The sequence below is a fragment of the Rhinolophus sinicus genome, linkage group LG09, assembly GCF_036562045.2.
Source record: "Rhinolophus sinicus isolate RSC01 linkage group LG09, ASM3656204v1, whole genome shotgun sequence".
In the NCBI taxonomy this organism is placed as follows: Eukaryota; Metazoa; Chordata; class Mammalia; order Chiroptera; family Rhinolophidae; genus Rhinolophus; species Rhinolophus sinicus.
In genome coordinates this window covers 25,245,642-25,266,602 of record NC_133758.1, presented here as the reverse complement: position 1 = coordinate 25,266,602, position 20,961 = coordinate 25,245,642, and the positions used below count along the sequence as shown (strand labels likewise).

The following is a 20,961-nucleotide window of genomic DNA, read 5'->3' as shown; positions in this document are numbered from 1 at the left end:
AATGTTTTCTTAGTCATCACTACTGAGCTTTTATTACATTCCGTGTTGTTCGGGGATTTTCCTAATTTCAAATGAAATATCTTTTGCTCTTAAAAGCTCTTACTAGGTTCCATGTTGTTCGGGGATTTCCCTAATTTCGAATGAGATATTTTTTGCTCTTAAAAGCTCTATTACGTTTCATGTTATTTGGGGATTTCTCTAATTCTCAAATCATGTTAGAGTGAAACCGTGTTCTAGGATGCCATGTTGTACGAGGGTTTTCCCAAATTCTTGAACTGTGTTAGAGTGAAACCGTATTATAGAAGTGCCATGTTGCATGGGGGTTACCTGTATTTAACTTTTTTTTTAAAAAGAAGTGAGTTAGGGCCTAACTTGATTAGAAGATTACATCAAGGTAGCAGTTTTCATTATAGTACCTCTGATTTTCGTGGGCAATGTGAAATCCAAAAATGATGATAAAATAGTCATTTGAGGTTCATATGGATACTCGTATTTGTCTACAACTTCCATTATCATTACAGTTCAAGTATTAGATAATTTTTATGTAACAGGTTGTGCTTTTTTATATTGTGGATAGGTAGATGGCTGGAATAAAGACTCCTGACCTCGGAAATCCTGACCTCCCTCCCCAAGAGAAGACAATGCAAGGCGCTTGTGTTGACACTTATTACCGAGACAAGCTAAAAGCCTTCATTGCCTGACACCAAAGCTTTATTTACTCACAGCTGTCCCCAAAGTCACATCTGAATCTCCTTTTATTACTGTCGTGCTAAGGGACCACTGAGAGCATAACTGCCCAAGGAGAGAGTATTCTGGAGCTGGAGGAGGATTGTGCCCAGTGCACACCTGTGTACACCTTTCCCCATGAGGCCCTGCCTCTGAAAACGAGCATTTGAAATAGTGACATTCTTTCTCCTTGTTTGGAGGAAGATGAAAAGTCTGAGGACTGGCGAGGATAAACCTTTAGTTCATGGAGGGGTCAGCTTAATCCAAAAATTATACTATTTAAATATCCTGCCCATTTTTAACAGTAGACTACTAGCTCTTTTCTGCTTTACTTAGGATTGCTTCTATGCAAACCAGTCGCTGTAGTTCCTAGAGTGGGGATTAGCGTCCCTGGAGGATACTCATGAATGATGAGTGGGATGACAGCATTTCTCCTGCTCATGTACCCATGACACACTGAAGTGGCCTTCGAGTGGCGAGTCTTGTCATCAGTTTGCAAAGACAAATCTTCATTGTTTAGTAAAATGCTAATTCTGTAGGAAGTGATTCTCCTTAGACCCCTTCAAAAAGAACATACTTACTAGAAACTGAGATGAATGTCATTCTTAGGTGGTTACTCCAAAAGTTTGTTCCACAGTGTGGCACCTAGAAAAGGCATTCTATCAGGAGCCCAGAATAAGATATTTTTTCAGGACTTGATTTTCATTGAGACAGCTGCTGAATAGTCCCACACTCTCTTCTCCATAGGAGTAATAGTAATTATTATAAAGATCTAGCTACCAGTATTTGTAGGAGTGTTCTTATTACAAGGAAGAATTGCAGAATTCTAACACATTGCTATTTTGTTTTTTTTCTGTCCCATTGTCTTCTAGGTATTCTAATCTGATTTTGAACTTGTTTTCCTTGATGGTGGATGCAAACATTCCCGACATTGCTCTTGAACCAGATAAAACTGTGAAAAAGGTAATTTTTATACATCCTTAGAATCGCAGTCTACTTTATATATACAAGAGATGTTAGTGTTTTAACAACCAATTCCCCCCTTGTTATCCTGTCCCTAGAGTGAAAACATAAGGCAGAGACCTCATGTGTAATTTTTTTTCACATTCCTCTCAAGACCTCTGCAGCCAGTGCTGTCCCTTTCTCGATTCATACCCACAGTCACACAAACAGGCCACTATCTAGAGAGAGAGCTTTCTACCACAGCCCTTCTTGCTCTTCGTCCTGAAAAGTTAAGCCCTTCTTTCCTATTCCTAGTAGGATACCCGATTCCTGGCACTCCCAGGCTAAGCGTACTAAGGATCAGAGACAAAATATTGTGATAGCATGTAGGAGAAAGCACCATTCTTTATCCTTCTGATCTATACCCAAAGTTATAGAAGTTTCTTACTGTGTCAGTAGAGTAGAGACCTGCTTTTTAACTCAGCCTGCAAAGAGATGAACAAAGGAAAGCTGTCATGTAGATGAATAGTTATTCAAAACTATCTTACCTTGAGTTCCAGTAAGAGGTGGGAGCAAAGGGTAACAGATTTGAAGGTTTTTGTTCAAATTAATTTCTGACTCTCTGATTCATTGGGGTTGAGGGAGAGGCTGTGTATCAAGCACTTTATTTACCCAAAGGTAACATAAGATGATCTTAAATACCAATATGATTATTAACACTGAACTTCAAAGAAAGACAGTATAGCTTTTTAACTTGTGAAAGTATAAAATAACTAAAGGGCAGTAGCAGTGTCTGATGGAATTTCTCTTGTGGTTGAAAATAATTGGCCTGAAAAGCCCTAAGTTCTGACATAACTGACCGAGCATTGGAAAGATATCCTTATGGATGGAGCATTGTTTCAGTCCACTCAGGCTGCTATACAAAGTGCCAGAGACTGGGTGGTTTATAAACAACAGAAATTTATTTTTCACAATTCTGGAGGCTGGAAATCCAAGATGAGGGTGCCAGTATGGTCAGGTGAGGGTCCTTTTCAGGCCACAAACTGCTTGTATCCCCACATGGTGTAAGGAACTAGGGAGCTCTGTGGTGTCTTTTTTATAAGAGCACTAATCCCATTCATGAAGGGTTTACCCTTGTGACCTAAGTACCTTCCAGAAGCTATACTTCCTAATACATCGCATTAGGCATTCATAGTTTAGCGTGGATTTGGGGGAGGCACAGATATTGAGACCATTGCAAATATGAATGAGGCTAATCTCTTTTACTTAATTTTTAAGTCTTTGGCAAGCAATTCGAGGAATTTTAATTTAAATAATTCATTGTTTTGCCATTTAATAAAGTCATGCTCTTATTAGGATTTCATTTATTATTTTATCAAGTAATCACTTTTTCAGCAACCACCTCTCCCCCCATCCCACATAGGAAATAGGCTACTTATCACACTAGTTTTGGACATGCCTTACTTTTGTTATTTTATGTATTTTTTTATTGACTAAACTTTATTCATCAAGAAATATAGTTAGTTGATAAAAATTTCCTTAGCTATAATTGATGGCTGCCCCATATTTCAAATGTTGCTTTTTTTTTTTTTTTTTTTTTTGCATTGCTGTATTCAGGGTCTGTTCTGCTGTTTATTTTAAACCCATTTATCTCTGTCATATGTTCATTTTTCCCTGACTTCACTCATTTTCAAAAGCTATTTATGAAAGTTCTAACAGTGTTTGTCAAACTGAATCTTCCAGTTCCTTCTGCCAGTTAGGTCATGTTCTTGTTCTTATTAGATCTTTTTGATCCATTTTGGATTCTCTTTTTGAAAAATCATTATTTTATTAGGGACAATGCCCTTTTTTTACCAGTATTTTTGTGGAACTATTTTTCACATATGAAGAAATCACTTTATGAAGGAAAAAAAGCATGTACATTAGTCATTTTTTCTTTAGACTAATACTCCCTACCTGTTTATTCTAGCTTCAATTAAGTGCACCTTGACAAAAAGGTTTTTCACCATATTTTCCCCCAAAAGGGTATTTCAGAAAAGGTTTGTTTTCTGCTGTTTTATCAAGAATATGAAGTAATCAATTGCAACATAAATTTGACAAAGTCATTGTAATATTGGAAAGTTATGCTGGAATAGGCTACAATTTGCTTCATATTGGCTGGCTTTGTAATGAAGTAGAAGTAGATTTTTATACTTTGATGAAATAATGATTGCTGATGTTACTTTGTAGTGTTACGACTTGGAAAATTTTTACATTGGCCTCATGAATGGAAGCCAGCTAAAAACAGAGTAGCGCTTTTGAGATTGAAGGCTTCAGGAAGGTACAGATTATTCAAATTATTTGAGTAATCATAACAATGTGCAAAAATATTTTCCTGTCTCTATAACTTATTTTAGTATATATCAAATTTGTTTAATTTTATTTGGAATCTGATTACTTATATATGGAATATATATTTTTGTTATTCTGATTTGCCTATATCTTAGAAAATGCAATTGCCCCAAAATGTGAGATAGGGTCACAGTTTAAAATGTACTCTTTGATCACAAACATCAGTGAGTAACGGGTAGTGGCTCAGTGCCGCTTGTTGCTTGGTGCTTTGAGAAGCTTGTTCAGAAGTTGTTTTAATCCTTTAATAATTTAGAGCACTATTATCCCAGTAGTCTAATAAAAATAACACATATTGATAAAAGCAAAGTGTTATAGTGCTAATAGAACTGGATGGATTAATTTCCAACAATGAGCAAACTGATTATACCAGTTTTTTTCTTAATAATTTTTATATGAAATATTTAAGTCATGAAAAATACGAATGCTCATATAACAAACATCCATTAATTACAACCCATATTTAACAAGTATTAACATTTTGCCCTATTAAACCTTCTTTTATTAATGAATAAAAATACAGTTAGTGTTGAATTGTACTCACCTGCATTCCTCTATCCCAAAGGTAATTTTTTTCCCCACAGCTTGAGTATATTCTTTCCATGAATATTCTTTATACTTCATTCATTCACGCAACAGAATTTATTGAGCTGTATGCTACGTGCCAAGCACTGTCGCAGTGTTTGAGTTGTAGTGATAATAAAACAAAATGTCCTGTCCTCATGAAACTTACCTTCTAGTAAGGGAAATAGACAGGAAACAAGAGTAAGTAGGTAAAATACAGAGGGTGCCAAAAACATGTGTACACATTTTAAGAAAGGAAAAAACTGTATTAAAATTCTAATATTCAATATATACCGGTAGCAAAAGAGGAGTACAAGTCATGTGTATACATTTTTTTGGCAACCCCAGTATATGGTATATTAGTAGTGATCATTGTTACAGAGAAAAACAATAAGAGAGAAGAAATGAAATATTGGGTTGGTAGTGGTGTTGGAAATTTTAGATTTGGTAGCCAGCAAAAGGCCTCACTGACAAGGTGTGTGTCAGCTCTTTTGAATAAATTGAAGGGAGCTATTTTATAAACCTGTAGTATAGAAATGAGACTTCTTAGTCAGATTCTGTAGAATGTACTAGTGAATGAAGAAAAGCTAAAATATCTGGGATAAAAAACATATATTCCCCAGCAAATGATTAACTTTGCTACTAGGAAGGGTTTGTTGAAAGAAGACAGTTACCTATGCCTTCAAGGAGTTTAAAACTTTTCTGAACTTTTTGATATATACGAATCTCTATTTAGAAAAAAATGGTTAGGGAAAGGAGAACTAGTTTAATGGATAAACGTGACCACTTAACAATGCTTTTTCAGTTGTGTATTCCTTTAAATCAGGGGTGTCCAAACTGTGGCCTGTGGGCCAACTGTGGCTTGCCATCCATTTTTTATTGGCCCGCAGCAAATTCCAAAAATATGTTTAGTTTACTTAAATAAAGCAGGTGAGGCAATACGTACTTCACCTCGAGTTAGTGGCCCAGCCGTTTGTGTATTTTACCGCATATGGCCCTTGGTGAAAAACATTGAAAAAAGTTTGGACACCCCTGCTTTAAATAAATAATAAAAAAGAAACCTTTTAAACTGGTAGCAAGTTTGTTCAAAGTAGTTTAATGAGATAATACTCTTTTGTGTTGAAAGATTAATTGGTTGTGTTGTTCTTTGAACTGATTTTTTTTTGCTAAGCTTTAAAAGAAAGGAATTATATATTACAGGCAGCTGAAAATTACCTGAAGATCTATTTCAAATGACCTGTAAAATTAAATTACCTTTGGTACTTGGAAGATTAATAAATGTACAATCCATAATATCCACTCTCATGCAATTTTGGCAATGTAAATTTTTTTCTTTAATAATATTCGTGTGTCTTTTAGACACAATTCTTTACAGCATTGATTCTCTTTCAGCAATAGTTGAATGGGGGTTCAGTTTTCATCATTTTTCTTTTTAATTACTCTTTACATTAAATTCTGGTTTTTTTTTTCAAGTAAGGAATTGTTTTTTTTTATTCTAATACAGCTGAAGTAATGAAATGAACAAGCAAGAAAGTAATATTTAGATTAAAAGTCTTCCTTTCACCTTTATGACTGAAAATTGTTCCTTTCTTGTAATTACTTTTGTGATTAAATTATTAGGAAATGAATACAAGGCAAAACATTTTTCTAATTCTAATACTTTGAATAAGAAAAATTTTAAGGGGAATGTCTGCTTTTTATTTTAATGAAAGTTACTATTATTTCAGAGATGCTACACTAAATTATTTTAAGCAAAAGCCTTCTTCTGTGTTAGTGAATGTTAAATTAGTCTCGAAATAGTGTGTTTTGAGCTTTCAAAGACAAAGCGTAAAGATTAAGTATAAATGAAATCACTGTGCTCCTTATGAAAACAACATAATTTATCTACAAATGTGTTGCTATGTTTTGTTTGGGTAATGGCTCTATACACCTGTAAATGTGGGTGGGTGCAAGCACAGTGTTCATCAAAATGCTGTTCAAGACAAAATTTAATAGTACTAATTGACGTGTGAGGGGTCGGGTATGTGGATGTGTTTGTGGGTGTGCATGCACTAAGAACTTGCAATTTAAAAGTTGTGCAATTCCAGTGTGGTTCAAGAACTTTAGGCTAAATCTATGGGTTTTATTTTGTTCAAATTCACCTTTAGTAAATTGTCCTTTAGAAATAAAAGGAGGTCTCATGTTTTGCTTGGCAGCCCCTTCGATGTGCAAAGCATATGAAGACTAAGAGACCCTTGCTTAGCTGTTAGGTCCCCTAACCTCTCACAAGTTTGGTGTGACCACTGAGTAGAGTCACAGATCACAGGCTGGATGAGGTTACTTATGCTTCTACATACTTCAATAATTCCTCATTATGGTTCCCAAAAGAATCTTCTGGCATAGGGAGTTATGTCTCATTGCCAGAAGTGTGAAATGTAAAAAGGAAAGTATCTGTCATCCAATATTTATCAGAAGAGCAGATATAATAGCCAGGATCGTGTTTCTTTAGGTTGTCTGTCTTTTGCATCAATATGTTAAATCCTCAAGGACAGATTAGAAAAAATATATAGTTTTAAGTTAGTCTTCAAATATAGGAAAACATATTGCTCATTATTTGTATTTGATAATCATTAAATGTTTCATTTAACTTGTAAGTGTAAGGGTACTGAAATTTCAGTAGAAAAATATGCTATTGAATCTCCAGTTTTGTTTTGTTTTTTAAGTATCCAAATTGAGGTCCATGAAGTTAAAAGAAAAAAATGATATGACAGATCTCCATTTTGAAAACAGAGAAACCAGATTCTGTCCTTTGTAGCAGATAGGAATACTTGATTGGACATCAGCAACTGGTAATTCATTGAAATACAAAGAACTCAGTAAAGTTTAGGAACACTACTCTGATTGCCTAAGGTTGGCAACGCAACTGTGTCTATTACAGTGGATACCTCCGGTGAGAAATGCCCATGCTTTTTTTTAAAACGCTATGCTGCCAAGGACGTATATTTAGTAAATCTTCTTTCAGAAGATTGTAGTGTCGGGCTACGATAAAAAATGTTCTCTCTACTTAAAAGGTACTAAGTGTAAAAATGGTATCTGAAAATGAGATTTAGATATGTCAGAGACTTTCTATTACTTGCTAGGAAGGACTAATTGAGTAGCAAGTGTGTTTTATTAATTACAACCTTTCTTGAATCATTTCACTTGAATGATAGTCTGTAGAGCATGCAGATTTTGCCAATTACAGCATCTTGTGAGAAATGGTTTTTTGTTAATGTTTCACATTAACTCTTACATCATTATTTTATTATTAGTGGAAAATTGAAATGAGCAGGTAGATAACTTAGTTGACAATAGCCTAATAATTCAAGGGAATAAATAATTACCTCCCCAGCACAATTTGAGAGGTTACACTGCCCTTTAGTGTTGGACTAGGAAAGTTAAGCTGCCTTTTGGTAAATAAATAAAAATAGCAGTATTTATAGGCTAGATACAATACAAAATTTCCAGATTAAAACCTCTTCCATAGTCCAATACAAAAATGATGCAACCACATGTAAAATCTGTCCTTTTTGTTATTGGCAAATAGGATGTTGAGACTGTCTTTAGAAGATTATAACTTCAAGATTTGAAATCATGCTTATAATACTCCATAAAATTATTTTCAGTTTTTTTTAATATTACCAGTATTTTATGCTTTTGAAGATAAGACATCCAAACATAAAGTGATAATGTTAAGTTTGAATTTTTGGTCTAGATTGTTTTTTCTGTATTGAGAATTACAATAAGAATGAATATCAAAAGTAAAAGAGAAAACTGAGTAGATTCTGGTAGCTTTAAAAAGATAGGTCTTTAAATATAACGGTTCATTTCTAATTGTAAGTCAAATTTCAATAAAGATTGTATAAAATGTATGAAATGGATTTTACTTTCACTTTATAAATGAGGGCTTTAAAAGGACAGAGTGATAATCACTAATTTTTATCATCTAGGAATTAGAAATTAGAAACCAAGAAGGAAGTGATCTGATCTCTAATATCATTACATGTTTAAAAATAGGAGACTGGTTTTAAAACAAGAACCGAAAAATTGAAACTATTTTATTTTGCCTCATTTAGTTCCGACCGCCTAAGGCTAGGGTCTATACGAGGTGTGATCAAACAATATGGTAAATATTTAAGTAAAAACAATTATTACAGTAAAAGACACATTGCCATTAATCCTCACTTCGAATGCACTTATCCCATCAGTCTTGCCACTTTCTGAAGCAGTTCTGGAAGTCCTTTTTCATGATGTCTTTAGATGCGTTGTCGTGGCTGCCTCGAGTCCTGAATCGATTCAAAACGTTTACCTTTCATGGTCATTTTGACTTTGTGGAAGAGCCAGAATTCACACGGTGCCAGATCCAGTGAATAAGGTGGATGAGGACACACTGTAATGTTTTTATTTGACAGAAATTGTCATATACAAGAAGTGATGTGTGACACGGAGCGTTGTCATCATGGAGGATGGTTCACAACACGCTTTAAAACACTCAACTGTAGCTCACACCCAACTGACTACACTGAACAAGTTGAAACTTGTCACACACTCTTACTAAGGTTCGACGCAGTGTGTCCCGTATTGAAGATCCCTGCCTTTCTGTTGGATGGCACTTGGCAGCAGCATTCACTGTATTTTTTTTATCACATACCTCATATTAAACACCTTCCAAAGCTTTTAACAGTAACAGGGAATCTTTCATCATGGCATATACAGCAAGTGATGTTTTGGTCGGTTGCTGTTCAACTTCCAGTTGATTTCAAGCTTAATAAGAACCAATTGGTATGTGGCTAATATAAAAGACTGTAAAATTTATAATCAGTTTGAAATGTAGTATACAATGAGGAAAGTCATTAGTCCCACCATAGTCTATAACATTTCTAAAGTGTTTAAACTTGAAGATGAATACAGGCACCACAGAGTCAGGATGTATAAATGCTGACAGGAAGATGGGAGGAAGGTGTTACCAGGATCTTTATATGTTTGGCAACTGTGACAAAGAAAAAGGTAAATTTATATGAGTAACTCGGAAAAGCAAGACTAAAATGAAGGAATATGTGTTCACTGGCACTTTCGATAATTTGAAGAGCTGGTAATGATAGTGGTAAAATGGGCTCCTCAAAATGTAGATAGTGGCCACTGATGGAATTTTATCAGTGGCTGAGTGACTGTCTTGCAGAGAAGCTGTTGTGTTTCTTGTGAATGGTTGGTGGTTGAGATGGTTCAAATATGGTACAAGGTTGCTAGGGGATGTTAGAGTGAAAGTGGTGGTTGTATTTACAAGAAGGAGAAATTGACACTATGAATATTAATTTGTTTCCCTCGATCTTCTGGTGTATCCCCAGTTTTCTGACCCTATTTCAAAGACAAAGACACTGATCCAGATAGCTATTTTTTAATATAGTCCAAAAAAAAGAAAATGTAATTTGGAAGCACTGAGGAGTAACCATGAACAAGCATAACCAAAAAAGGGTATTTACCCTTGAAAGACAAACTGTGGAGGCTGAGATTTGCAAGTTTGTAACCTTTTACTTGAAGACAATCTCCAGATTGTTTTGGGTTCAGCCTTACTAATGAGGGGCAAAAGGATAGCCCAGAAGTTAGGTCACAGTTCTGGAAAGATGAAAGTTACAGAGGTAGTGAACCCCGCCCCCCCATCTGCATCTAAAATGGTCCCAAATCCTGACTGACTGTGAAACTATACAGACTCACTGGTCCCAGGGGAGCAGGGAGCAGTGGCCAGAAGCTTAAAGAACTGAGCAGAGTTTTATGCTGTTGACTACCAATGAGAGGACAGAGTTTGGATTTGATTTCGGCCAAGTTGACTGCCTGCTTGAATGAATCTTCACAGGAATACAACAAGATTCAGAATCTCTATAACATTAAAACTATCTAATAAAATATCACTAGATATAGGAAGAAACAGAAAAATGTGACCCACAGTCAATGAAAAAAAAGCACTCAGTAGAAACTCACCCTGAGATGACCTAGATGTCACAGTTACTAGAAAAGGACTTTAAATAAGCTATTGTAAATCTTTGCAAGGGCGTAAGGAAAAATAAATGCATAATGACTGCACAGATAAGACTCTCAACAGAGAAATAAAAACTAGGAATTAAAAAACAAAACGAAAATTCTAGAGCTGAAAGTATAATAGCTAAAATGAAATATTCATTGGAAAGCTTTAAAAGCAGATTGGATATGGCATTAGGAGGAGTCAGTGAACTTAAAGATGAATCAATAAAAATTATATAATCTGAAGAACAGAGAATGTAGCCTGAAGAAAATGATTAGAACCTTAAGGACCTAGGGCACAATAACAAAGTCAGTATATGTGAAATCAAGTCAACCATTTATACGCAGTTAACCTTTGTTATAAATGAAAATTTTTTTCATATTTGATAAATCACATTTTCTTTGTATGTCAAATATATATATCTTCTGTTTGTAATTCAAGCACTTATAAAAGAATGCAAGTTTTGATAAATTGGGCTAAAGTTTTATTTTGACCCTACCTTGTAGTTTTTTGATGTCTTTAAAACTAGTTCCGAAATTGTCAAGACATAATCACTCTAATTAGAAGTAAAGGGAAATAAAGGATTAAATTCAAGGAACATGTTTGTCATTAATGGGGATCCAGAAATGAAAGAGCTAGTTCATTGAAGATATATCCTTAGATCTTACTCTACCGAATTTTGTTTCACTTTATATGTCTACCTCTCCTTGACTCACTTATCCTGAGCCTGCAGAACTGTCAGATCACCTGATAACTTCAATCCAGTAAAGGGGTACGGACGCTGAGCTAGAGCCATCGGTTATGTCTGTCCTTTCTTCCTAGTTTTCTAGTAGTTTTACTTTACAGAGAAGTACTAAGTGTGGACTACTTTTTATCCACTTGGAAATCCCATTTTTTTCTTCGCCTGTCTTTCAGACGTAGATGTGGGTCATTATAGGCAGAGAAAGGAGTAGAGTATAATGGTTATGTGCAGTGCTGTGACATTGTCTGGAAGCGTGAACCTGTTATCATCAGTTAAGGGTCCCCGGGTTGGCTTCATAAGTCTCTGTACCTCAGTTTCTGCGTCTTATAGATGGAGATACTGTCTACCTCAGAGCCATCTGAGAGTCAAGTGAAATCCTGCATGTATTATACGTTGCACAAAGTAGTCATTCAGTAACACTGACTTTTATATTTTAGGAAATCATTCTCACTTACATCTCTACTAATTTTTCTAGTACTTAATTGAGAATCGACTAACTTTAAATATGAACCTAAAGAAAAATCCCTTTGTCTTTGGAAATTATAGACCAATGGAAGTCATTCTTTGAAGCACAGGGAACGAGTATAGGCAAGGAGACATTTTAGAAGGTGTAGTTCAGTTTACTTTGCCAACGACAGACACAGTTCCTGTTCTTGTATAGGCAGTGAGGGGAGGGAGAATATTAATGTAATCTCACCTTGCTATACATTTCACAGTGAATAAGGGAAAACGTAAAGGCGATTGTTAATAAAAATCACAATTTATAACTTATATGGTAGTTCTAGATTTGATATGCAAAAAAAGAAGCACACTTCTGAGTTAAAAGGACAGGGTTATGTGTTTATTTTTTTAATCTACTTGTTGAACTTGCAGGGCCTAACAGAATCATGTTTTCTTTTTCTTAAAAAATGTTTGCAGTCAACTAGGATAGGGTAATAGGCAGAAACAAACTTCACAAATGAACAGCATTCCGAACTCTTTATAAGTTATAAGTCATTTATTGGGAATAGAAATAGCTATAATCTATTGTAATGCCTACATCAGTTTAATTCTGTCTCCAAAATATATCCATTCTTCTTTATTCAAAAGACTAACAGACTGTGCCCTTGTAGGTTCAGGATAAATTCCGACTAGACCTGTCCGATGAAGAGGCGGTGCATTACATGCAGAGTCTGATTGATGAAAGTGTCCATGCTCTGTTTGCTGCTGTGGTGGAACAGATTCACAAGTTCGCCCAGGTCAGTGCCTTTATCGCAGCTTCACCACGTTCCCCAGAATCCTCGCAGAGCTACACTTTTCTCCTGCCAACTGGTATCTTTTCTGGTTTTTTTAAACATCTCACCAGCCAGCTGATCTGAATATGTTCCATGCATGATTAAGTCTAAAACATCCCACTTGAATTTTCTTAGTGGGATATGAAATTTTGTAGTAAATTGGGAGCGCGCATCAACACAGGTGTATCCATTCTTTGTAGTCAGTGGTGATTATAAAGCCTTCTTGAGAGTGACTTGGGGTCTAGCAGAGGCTTTGGTAAGTGAAACTTCAACACTTGTTGGGTTTTAGGGAATGGTGACGTGCTGGGAAAGGAGTTTGGAAGCTGAGGAAAGCAGTGCGTACCACAGACTGAGAAGGTCTATCCGTAAACTGACTGTTAGCAGAATCTTCCATACAAATTATTTAAAACCTATTTTAATTATGAATTTCGTAATGAGGATGATTATAAAAAAGGTTAGCAAACAGGACAATTAGGCCTCATTCCTCTCCCATACCTTCCCACGCCTGTCATGAATGCCTTCCTGACTTTACACATTCAGTTAATAATGCTTTTACTAGTTACCCAAACTCAAAGCCTGTCTGCTTGGACTTCTCCCTCAGCCAGTATCCACTATGTCATCAAGCCTTGTCAGTTTCTTTAACCATTTCTTTAATGATCCTTTCCTGTCATTTTCTGACTACTAACATTTTAATTTATAGACAGTCCCCGGTTTATGAGCGTTTGACGTAAGATTTTTCAACTTTTTGATGGTGTGAAAGTCACACACATTCAATAGAAACCGTACTTTGAATTTTGCTCTTTCCCTGGGCTAACAGTATTCTCACCATGTGGCAGTCTAGCTCAAGCTGGAGCTCCACTGCATGGCAGTTGGCTTCCCCAATGGGATGGGAGGGGGAAAGCAGAAGCAGCAGTTCTCTTAAAACAAGTCACAAGGGCAGGCCAGATTCACAGGAGGAAGAAACAGATTCTACCTCTTGATGGGAAGCGAGGGATGCAGAGAGAAGAGGACTTAAGTGTGTCACCTTTGAAGACTTAACTGCCACTCACCTAATACCGTGTTTTCCCGAAAATAAGATCTCGCTGGACAATCAACTCTACTGCGTCTTTTGGAGCAAAAATTAATATAAGACCCGGTCTTTATAATATACTATAATACTGTACAATATAATACAATACAATACAACACAATATACTGGGTGTTATATTAATTTTTGCTCCAAAAGACGTATTCACGCTGATTGTCCGGCTAGGTCTTATTTTCGGGGATACACAGTAAGATATAGAAATCCTGGATAATTTATTATTTAAAATTACTTTGGCTGCAGTTGCAGATTTTTTTGGACTAGGATATATTCTTGATACGAAAGTAGTGTAGAAAAACAAGTCAATAACATCATGAATGTAAAAGTTCAGAGCAAATACCTGGGTCATTCCAGCAACTTCAGGACAGCACCACCATCATCCCAGACTGGTCAAAGTGCAGGCTTAGTGCAGCATGGATATTTACGCAGGTACATGTTACAGATCATATCTCAGCTATCTAGTTTATCATGACAGATACAGTATTTGGGATAATACCTGGGACAGTAGCTTCATTTTATTTGAACTTTGTACTTCATATAGTGCTTCCCCATTTCTTAGTATCATGTAATTCTAGCTATACCCACCGAAGTGAATTTTAGCATTATCATCTTTTATGGATGAGGAGACTGAGGTCGTTTCCTAGCCTATCGAGCAGATCTTCTTCACCAGAATCCCATATTCACTATCCTAAGAAATTAACTTGAAAATGCTCATGTTATTGTTTAGGTTTTCCTTAAGTATGTCACTTGTGCCCATAAATTGTGCTCCTGAAAACAATATCAAAATAAGAATTAGGATGTTAAATTTCATTGGAACTTGCTAGGCATTGAAGGGCACAGGAGATGCTAAAGAAAGTATTTCCCATAAGTCTAGTCAAATTATAAAATTACAGAAGCATACCTGGTTCTTAAGTAACCTCTAAAGTTGATTTTTTTCCTGAAACTCACATTTCTACATATATTTACTTAGTATTGATACTAATACATCACATGCACACTCAGCTTCTGATAACCAACATCTTTTATTTTGCCACTCATAGCATTTATTATAAGGATGCCTATTGGTAATTGATTTATGCTCATTTTAGTGCATTCCTAATAATCACTATGGATTGTAGAACCTAGTTTTTTTAAAAAAATGGAGGTTGACTGATCAAAATGTTAACAAAAGTTATAGTGTGTCAGCATAAAAGAACTGATATTCTAAAAGAAGACAAAATCTGTCAGATCCAACTATTATGTTAAAATGCTAATTTTTAAAAATTTTCTTCCATCATGCCATTTCCTAGGAAGTATAGAGATTAAACACTGCAATAGTTGTTGCTTAGCAACACTTACCTATTAGTGGTACAAATTTTCCATTGAAAAACACTTTAATTTGGGTCTCTGTCTTTGAAATTACATCAGCGGAACTCTTCTCCCTGCTGAAGTGATCTTTAAAGGGGTTTCTAGTCTTACCTGTACAAAAAGGTAAAGATCACATAGTTTGGGTCACCAACTGGTCTAAAACTAGAACTTTCAGTGGTAATCTCTCACAGTGCAGCCCATTTCTTTCCTTTTTCTTTCTTCTTTTTTTCTAACCTGCCTGCTTCTCTCTTCACTGATTGATGTTAGAAGTGTGGAGAATGGGGTGTGGTTTCCATTAATCTTAATACTTATTAAATCAAATTAACTGAATCTTGGTAGAGTAACTGATGTTAAAGATGTGTTTTTTGCAGATTGAGTGTAAAACAATAAGAACGGATTGGGTTCAGAAAGTGAACCTGAGTTCCAGCTCAAGGAACTAACTATACGTCATTTCTGTCCGTTTGGCGAGAATCCTTCCTTATCCCCTATGGTGTTCAAAGGGGGAAAAGCACAGGTCCAGGCAGGGGGGCATGTGAATGTATAGTCACATCTTATGTGCCTTTAACTGAAGAAAATTTAACTATATGTACTTGGGGGCAGGGGGTGGGAGATGGATTAAAAAACAAACAAACAATGAAAGAAGGAAAATGGTGTGGTTATATTCTGCCTGACTTTTCCCCTGAAGAGCATATGTCCTCTAATAAATGTGTCGCTCTCTCAGGAGTGTTTCTGATCCCAAGTGCCTCCCATGACATGACAGCTTACCATGTTAAATGTGACTCCAGTATTGCAGACTCATGTTGTTTTGTGCAACATGGCCTCTCAAGTGCAAGCCTTCTGCCCCATCGGCTCCTCAAACAAAGAAACGGGTTTTTTTCTGTTGTTTTGCTTTGTTTTGTTTTTGCATCAGTACTGTACTAGAGGAAAAACATCCTGTTGTGGACTTTTTAAGAGATGTCTGTCTCTAACGTGTTGCTTTCTGAAGGGCTTTTCTTGGGTAATTTTGTTTATTTATATTCCTGTTTTACCTTTATGTGCTGACCTAAACCCAGTGTAAATGTTTCCACTGTAACTGCACTATTCTTTCATCTACTCGGAGAAGGCGTCGATGCAAACGATGCCCTAAGGAGAAGAGAATAGAGCATCATTTCCAAGCTTATATTATATGGACCTTATTTTACCATTAGGAATAAAGAACAGCAGTGTAAACTGTTTCGTTGAATAAAACACAAAGTATTGAATTCTATGGCCAAATAGAAATTCTTCTCTAAATCAAATGTGTGTGTTTTTTTGTTTTGTTTTTAATTTAGTAAATGATTTTCTGAAGAATCAAATGATTCCCAGACCAGTGGCTTAAATAACGTAATACCAGTATATCATACAAACCTATTTTGTATCATTTTGTGTCCCAGATCTATTCCTAATTTATTCCAAGTATCCTAGGAGGAATATGAACAAAAACACAGAAACAACAGTAATAGCAATAATAACATCCTCTTGAGCACGTAAATGCTCCAGGAATCATGTAAAGTGCTTTCTCTGCATCATCTCCTTTAATCCTCACACCTGCGAAGTAGGTGTATCACCACGGCTGTTTTACAGATGAGAAAACTGGGGCTTAGATAGATTAAATAACTTGCCCAAGGCCTCAAGGTTAATAGGTGACAAAATCCAGATTCAGACCCAAACCCTGAGTTGTAGAAATAGACAATAGTTTCTAAACAATGTTTTTCTCAGTGTACATCTAAGCTTTATTAGATAGGAATACATTTTGTCATGACTAGTTGTTGAAAATACATTTGTAAATTTCAAAATAAAAAATGACCTTTAATCTTTTCTCTCCTAAGTCACCCATCTGACTACCAAAATAAAAAAATCAGCTGTGCAAACAGCCAATAGTACGATACCAAAAGGAGGCATTGGGAACAGTTAATCCGAGATAAATATGGGATAACATGTATTGTGCACATTGGCCAAAAGCCAGTCTTGAATTTTGTTGACCTACATGTGCCCTTGTTTCATTGCAGCTAGCACTACTACACAACTGCTCATCAAAACCTGTAATGTATAGAAACATAATACGGGTACTTGCTACATTACAAATGTCTTAAGGTCTTAAGATCACTTAATTATTGTAATAGGAACAGTCAGCAGAATGCCCCATAATTTTCAGCTAAAATGTGCTGCAGTTTATTTTTCATTCATGTAAGTTTAATTTTATTAACTTCTCTAAGGAACGTTTTCAAACGCTTGAATGTAATCCATGGTAAGATTTCCCTGTTTACTTCAATACCTTTTTTATACAGTTAGTTGTTATTCTGTTGTTTTCCTGCTCCTGTGTGTGTTACATCAAACCCCTTTATATAAATTCTTCCAATGTCCAGGGTGGTGACTAATTGAGACTGGCTCTGCTACACAGTTATGACTTTTTTTTTTCAATAGACACAGACATTTTGAAGTATTTAGGAAATGTATCAGAGACCGTCTGTTCACTAACAGCATTTTTCTCACACATACAAAGGTACATACACACATTTGCAGTTTTTAATTGTTTCAGGATATTTAGAATTCCTAACATGTCAGTGAGGACCCTTCACAGTTTGACTTTAGCCTGAATTTTCTTTTCCATTTTTAAAAATATTTATATTGGGGAACAGTGTATTTTTCCAGGACCCATCAGCTCCATGTCAAGTCGTTTTTTCAATCTAGTTGTGGAGGGCGCAGCTCACTCACTGGCCCATGAGGGAATCGAACCGTCCGTCTTGGTGTTATGAGCACTGCGCTCTAACCACTGAGCAAACCGGCCACCCTGGACTTGCATTTTTAATTTTTATCTTCCACCAGCCTTGAAAAAGAACCTTTTTTCTTGTAGCTCTAATGAGCTACCCCCATGACAGTTCCTCCTCACCACTCAGTACACCGCTGTTCTTTGCCTACAGTGCGTTCCCCACTCATTTGCCCAACTGTGTGTGCGTGTGTGTTTTACTATTTCTATATATAAACATTTCATCTTAAGTAACCTGGGGTCTCTCACAGAACCTACACAGTTCCTGGCACGTACTAGGCATCGATTAAATGTATATGTGGTGCCAAAGACCGTTTGAAAAGTTTACTTTTACTTTCTCTGATATTGCCTTTCAGAAAGCATTGAAACAGCTTCTTAATTGTAAATGACATTCCTTTTATTAGCATTAAAGTAAATCTTGCCATATTCTTTCTAGAATTGCCACTTTAAAATCAGTCAGCATCGTTCACATTTCTACACATATGCACACATGTGCACACACACAAACAGATTTGCTAGTGAGGGTTTTTTCATCATGAAACAGTTTTGTTACACGTAAATGGCATTCTCAATCCCTCCCAGACAAAGCCAGTATGTATATTATTGAACAGGAGGGTATATGCCATGTGCATTCACTCAGTGTATATTTACCCAAACAAAATGATGAGAGTTGTCTTGACTGAGAGACTGACAGCAGCCAGTAAATGTTAAAGACAACCATTAACTATTGCTGATTATTTTTGCACTAAATAGTCCTCAGAAGTAATAGGTAGCCTTCCTTCAATTTCAGTGAATGCTAAATTCCAGAGAAAATAATAGAGGGCAATGTCACAGATAACTTCTTTATAAGCCTTGTATGAGATAATGTAAGGGTGCCTAGCACAAAATAGGTGCTGAAAATGTTGATTTATGTCATTTCCACTTGATATTTTAATAATGAACGCTGTTAAAGTGTTGGCCCCAACACAACCCTTGCCTGGGCCTGTCTTACTCTTTCAGGACTATTGCATTTGATTTTGTTTGAGACCATTTCTGGAATGAAGTGGTTGTGGAATAATGTGGTTTGTGGAATGAAGTAGTTGTTTAAGTGCTCTTTGGAATAAACTACGAGTTTTCACAGTCTCTCTAAAAATATTGCACTGATAAAAAATTTTTTTAAAAAAATGGGGTGGTGCGGCCAGTTAGCTGAGTTGGTTAGAGCCCGGTGCTCTTAACAACAAGATTGCCAGTTTGATCCCCACGTGGGCCACTGTGAGCTGCACTCTCCACAACTAGATTGAAACAACGACTTGACTTGGAGTTGATGGGTCCTGGAAAAACACACTTAAAAAAAAAAAAGTTGCACCAAGATCTGTGTGCATGTCTCAAAATATTGTCTGTCATTGCAGAATTCATTGGGGTTTTTGCCTTCTTAGTGCTAGATGTGCTACCATGCAATAATAATGAGTCATCTTGAGCTTACAGTTAGCAAACATTCCTTTCCTACAATATTTTCTCAGACAAACTGATGTTTAAGCCAAGTCTCAGGAATTTTGCACATTTTGGTCAATTGAAATCTTCTTCATGGCATTTAGTAATTATTTCACTTTTTTCTTTTAATGGGTGTCTTTTTTTTTTTTTTTAAAGGCCTGGAACTAGCTAATTTTTTTCTATTAAAGAATTGTGTGTTTGTCTCTTTCTAAGCATTGTTTTAAAACTATAGATTATTGTTTATCTCTCTTTGTGAACAGTGAAGCTAATTATTTTCTATTTGTTTCTTTATTTATTGTTCATTTTTGTAGTACTGGAGAAAATGAAACTGGGTTTGACCTATCAAGATGCTTGGCTTGTAAGAAAACTACTTTAGATGCCATCTGTGTAGAATGAAGACTTTAGAGAAACAAGCAAGAAAGAGAACATTTTAATCTCCAAGATACTGTACACCCTAATTGTTACATGGTGCCTGAATTAAGTTTCTGTGGATGTCATTGCTTAAATATGGTCTTGAAGAGTTTGTTTTGAAATATTGTATATATTTATTTTCAAATGTACAGATTGCTAATAAACTTAAGAAGTGAGAAGCTTATTCCAGGATCATGTACATGAGAGTTCTGGAGGAATTTTATGTTGAAATAGTAAAACACTGTAGTCTTTGAGTTTGAAACATTCTGTTTTCCCTCATCTCTTCACATCTGGAAAGCAGTTAATTATATGAATTTGGATTAATTGTCTCAGTTTGGAAGGCCTCTTTCTACCCCCGCTCCCCCCCCAGTATTTGTTTTGCCTAATTTACAATACTTAAAAGATTTACATGGTATATAGCTCATTCTTTCACAGTTCAAGAATTGTATATATTTCAAATAAAACATTCATTTTCTCTTACAAATATTGTTTTGTTTTGAAAACTATAGTTCACAGTTCTCTTAAGTTGTAAATACATAAAGCAGGCCATGAAAATGCAGCCATATTTGGATAACTGGCCAAATGGAAATACAAGAACAGCTTTTAGGATTGAGCCTGAGATATTTTTACATATACATGTTAAGCATAGATTGTCTTTCTGAAATAAAATTTTTTTGATGCAAAAGTAGTTTTCAAATTCCTTTAGACCTGTTAATGTAATGTATCCTCTCTGATTTAAGCAAGGTTATGTTTTTGTCTTTTAAGACTAGAATTCCTACTAACCCATCTAGCTTTTTTGCCTCATGCAACATTGGGAAAAGGAATGCACACAAATGAGGAAAGCAACACAATACTAATCCTTCCAAATTAGTATGTTGCATAGTCATGTGAATTTGGTTTGTAAGAAAAAGAATATCTCGTTCTTTTGGTGCTGAATACATATTAATTGTCAAATGTCAGAAAATATTAAAAAGGTTAACTTAAGGCAGTTTCAGAGACTACCATTAATTGTGATATTTGTCACCAAATTCTTGTGTGTGAGTGTATCTCTTTAGAGTGGAGTTACCAGCTAGAAAGGAAGCATACAAGCAGGAGACATCCTAGAGACATATGGAATGTGATTTGTATAAAACACGTAATGCAAATTAGAAAAATGGTAAAGATGAAATCACCTTTGCAGATTTTCCTGAGAGA

At 35.6% G+C, this 20,961-nt stretch overlaps 1 protein-coding gene across 1 annotated transcript in view; it reads left to right on the top strand.

The window, feature by feature from the left end:
* Nucleotides 1-20,751, top strand: part of PIK3C3 (phosphatidylinositol 3-kinase catalytic subunit type 3) — a 129,595-nt gene extending 108,844 nt beyond the window's left edge. Inside the window, exons 23-25 of the mRNA XM_019751746.2 lie at nt 1,599-1,689; nt 12,509-12,634; nt 19,668-20,751. Of these exons, the coding sequence (XP_019607305.1) occupies nt 1,599-1,689; nt 12,509-12,634; nt 19,668-19,682 (232 nt within the window). The 3' untranslated portion in view covers nt 19,683-20,751. The remainder of the gene's footprint in view (nt 1-1,598; nt 1,690-12,508; nt 12,635-19,667) is intronic.
* Nucleotides 20,752-20,961: the final 210 nt, after the last annotated feature.